The 4,069-nt window shown below is 52.1% G+C and overlaps 1 protein-coding gene across 1 annotated transcript in view; it reads right to left on the bottom strand.

Moving 5' to 3' along the window:
* Positions 1-280: 280 nt before the first annotated feature.
* NOTCH3 (notch receptor 3) overlaps positions 281-4,069 on the bottom strand; it is a 46,975-nt gene continuing 43,186 nt past the window's right edge. The window contains exons 29-30 of the mRNA XM_026457024.1: positions 2,069-2,166; positions 281-1,333 (exon numbers count right to left, since the gene is read on the bottom strand). Coding sequence (XP_026312809.1) covers positions 281-1,333; positions 2,069-2,166 — 1,151 coding nt within the window. The remainder of the gene's footprint in view (positions 1,334-2,068; positions 2,167-4,069) is intronic.

The following is a 4,069-nucleotide window of genomic DNA, read 5'->3' as shown; positions in this document are numbered from 1 at the left end:
GAGAAAGGAATGAGGGAAGAGAAAAGTGGGGAAGAAGGAGATCCCAGACTCTTCACAAGACTGAGAGGGTGGGTGGTAGCCCCTACCCATTATAAATAAAGGAAGACTGAAGCCCTGGGCTGATGACCTATCTTGGTCACACTGCAAGGCAAGGATGCAGGAGGGTTGGTGAAGAGAGAAGAGGATGAAAAAGACTAAAAGGAAGGAAGAGACAGAGAAAGAAAGGAGGCAGGATGGGGGTCTCTTTAGCACCCCCAAGATCTAAGAACTGACGAGCATCTCAGGCCAACACTTGCCTCTTGGGGGTGACTTCCGGCTGGGGCCCCAGCTGGGTCTGGGCCTGAGCAAGGGAGCTAGGAACAGACAAGGGAAGTGGCTGGGCAGGCAGTGCCCCAGTGGCGGTGGCCATGGCCCCGGTGGCAGTGGCTGGGCTGGGCGTGGATTCGGACCAGTCTGAGAGGGAGGGTGGTGAGGGGCTGGCCCAGTGCTCAGGGGATTCAGGGGATGGGGTCAGGTAAGGGTGCTCACTGGGAACCCGCAGGAAGCGGGCCTTTGGGGGGCTGCTGTGTGCCCCAGCCGCCGGGTACTCCTCGCCATGTCCTGGGACTGCCAGGTAAGGCGGGGGCCGCTCCTGCGGGGAGACGGGGGTCCCTGGGTTGAGCAGCTGGGGTCCCGGAGCCAGTGGCAACAGGAATGAGGGGCCTGGCGGGGCAGGTGGGGGCAGCCGGGCCCAGTCGAGGGGGACAGCCACAGGGTTCAGCAGGCCTAGGCTGAGTACACATCCTCCAGGGGGCTGGCGACCTAGACCCGCCCGGCCTGGGCCACCAAGCTGTGCCAGAGACACTGCAGTGGCAGTGGCAGCTGCATAGGGCCCCTCAAGGGGGAAGCCACTAGGGGAAGCAGGGGGCCCCCCGAAAGGCCGCGGGGAGTCCAGCGAGTCCACGGGCGACAGCGTGACCGAGCTGTCAGCCAGGGGGCCCGGGCAGGCCAGTGTCAGCTTCTTGCCCCGCCCCCGGGGCCCCTGCGGCCCCAGCCCCGCCTTCCCAGGGGGCCTCCTGCTCTTCTTGGACCCCGACTGTGTCGCTTTGAGGCCGGGGAGGAAGGCCCCTGGAGGACAGAGCAGAGGCCCCAGGCCGTGGGTACCGGGGGGGCTGCGGGGCCCACTGGGTTGATCCAGCAAGCGCACGATGTCCTGGTGCAGTCTCTCCTGGGCTACATCCCGCGGCAGCCTGTCCAGGTGGTCGGTGATCTCACGGTTGGCAAAGTGGTCCAACAGCAGCTTGGCAGCCTCGTAGCTGCCCTCGCGGGCGGCCAGGAACAGAGGGGTCTCCTCCTGGCGGGCCAGAACCCACAGAGGTCAGCGAAACCCCGGCTAAGAGTAGCAAAGTCTTCCAGCCTCTTGGGGGAGCCCGAGAGCTATGAGTTTGCACACTGGAGTTTGACAGACCTGGGTTAAATCCCGGCTGCGCTGGGGGAGCCTGGACAAGTTATTTCCTCTAAACCACATTCATCCATCACCTACTAAGTGCCAGGAGTCAAGGCCAGGATTGGGGTGAGTTAAGCGAGGTACTCACCTTAGGCATAACTTTTTTTTTTTTTTTTTGACAGAGTCTCACTGTGTGGCCCAGGCTGGAGGGCAGTGGCGCCATCTTGGTTCACTGCAACCTCAGCCTTCCGGGTTCAAGCGATTCTCCTCCCTCAGCCTCCTGAGCAGCTGGGATTACAGGTGTGCACCACCACACCCAGCTAATTTTTGTATTTTTAGTAGAGACAGGGGTTTACTACATTGGCCAGACTATCTCAAACTCCTGACCTCAAGTATTCCACCCATCTCGACCTCCCAAAGTGCTGGGATTATAAGCGTGAACCACCACACCCAGCCATTAGGCACAAAATTTAAGGGGCCACCAAAAACTTTAGTTACCAAAGTAAATTATATTTTAATGCAATGTTTGGGGTTTTGTTTTGTTTTTTTTTTTTGAGACAGAGTCTCACTCTGATGCCCAGGCTGGAGTGCAGTGGCACTGTACCAGTGCTGACCCCCAGTGGACCAAGGGCTGGGGCTCACCTTGCTATCCTGCATGTCCTTATTGGCTCCATTTTTGAGCAGGGCCAAAGTGGCTTCCACGTTGTTCACAGCCGCAGCCCAGTGTAAGGCTGACTTCCCTGGAGGATGAAGGGGAGAGAGGTCAGGACCAGGCTCCTGTCCCGGGGCCCCCATGTCAGGGAGGCAGAAATTGTCTAGAATGTGGCCTAGGGGTAGAGGAGGCAGGCTCGCCATGAATACCCAAGTACTTGTGTCTGGATCCATGTATGTGCAAATCTGCAAAATGACTCTTTCTGTGCAATGGGGAAGTACTGTGTGTATGTGTGTGTGTGTGTGTGTGCATGTGCATGACTGTCTATACACAGGGGGTGCTGTGGGGAGCTCCTTCAGTTGAACCTAGGGTTGTGATGTCCAATACAGTAGCCAGTCACATATGGTTCTTATTTATCCATTTATTTATTTTTGAAGCAGTGTCTTGTTCTGTCACCCAGGCTGGAGTCCATTGGCACAATCTTAGTCCACTGCAACCTCCACCTTCTGGGCTCAAGCGATTTTCCCTCCTCAGCCTCCCTAATAGCTGGGACTACAGGCATGTACCACCATGCCCAGCTAATTTTTTGTATTTTTGATAGAGATAGAGTTCCACTATGTGGAACCATATTTGAGCCCAAACTGGTCTCAAACTCCTAACCTCAAGTGATCCATCAGCCTTGGCCTCTCAAAGTGCTGGGATTACAGGCATGAGCCACTGTGCCCAATCTACATGTGGTTCTTTAGATTTAAATCTAATAAAATAGGTGCCAGGACCATTCGATGGGGAAAGAATGGTCTTCTCAACTAATGGTGCTGGAACAACTGAATATTCACATCCAAAGAATGAAGTTGGACCCCTACCTCACACTTTATACAAAACTTAACTCAAAATGGATCAGAAACCTAAATATAAGAGTTCCAACTATAGAACTAAACATCTAGAAGAAAACATAAAGAGTAAATCTTCATGACCTTGAATTAGGCCAAGATTCTTAGATGTGACACCAAAACCACAAATAACAATAACAACTACAAAATAGATAAATTGGACATGATCAAAATTGAAACTTTTGGCCAGGCACAGTGGCTCATGCCTGTAATCTCAACACTTTGGGAGGCCAAGGTGGGAGTATTGCTTAAGGCCAGGAATTTGAGATCTGCCTGGGCAACAAAGTGAGACCCCATCTCCACAAAAAAATTTGAGAATTACCCAGGTGTGCTGTCACACACCTGTAATATCAGCTACTCAGGAGGGTGGGATGGGAGGATCACTTGAGCCTGGGAGTTTGAGGCTGCAGTGAGCCATAATCACACCACTGAACTCCAGCCTGAGTGACAGAGTGATACCCTATCTCTAAAAATTTAAAAAAAAAAAAAAAAAAAGGTCCATAAATACAATGGAGTATTATTCAGCTGAACTATGCTTCAACATGCGTGAACCTTGAGAACATAATGCTAATTGAAAAAAAGGCAGACAAAAATGACCACATATCATATGATTACATTTATATGAAATGTCCAGAACAGGCAAATCCATGGAGACAAAAAGCAAATCACTGGTTGCACAGGGCTGGACAGATGAGGGGCTTGGAAGATGATGGCCAAGTGGTGAGAATTTCTTTTTCAGGTGATGAAATGTTCTAAAATTGATTGTGGTAATAGTTGTACGACTCTGACTATACTAAGAGCCATTGAATTGTACATTTTAAATGAGTGAATTGTATGGCATGTGAATCATATCTCAATAAAGGTATTTTTTGGGTTTTGGTTTTCTTTTTTCTTTTTTTTTTCTTTTTTGAGACGGAGTCTCGCTCTGTCACCCAGGCTGGAGTGCTGTGGCCGGATCTCAGCTCACTGCAAGCTCCGCCTCCCGGGTTCACGCCATTCTCCTGCCTCAGCCTCCCGGGTAGCTGGGACTACAGGCGCCGCCACCTCGCCCGGCTAGTTTTTTGTAGTTTTTAGTAGAGATGGGGTTTCACCGTGTTAGCC

The sequence above is a fragment of the Piliocolobus tephrosceles genome, chromosome 21 (genome assembly GCF_002776525.5).
Source record: "Piliocolobus tephrosceles isolate RC106 chromosome 21, ASM277652v3, whole genome shotgun sequence".
Taxonomy (NCBI): Eukaryota; Metazoa; Chordata; class Mammalia; order Primates; family Cercopithecidae; genus Piliocolobus; species Piliocolobus tephrosceles.
This window is presented reverse-complemented; position numbering and strand designations above follow the sequence as displayed.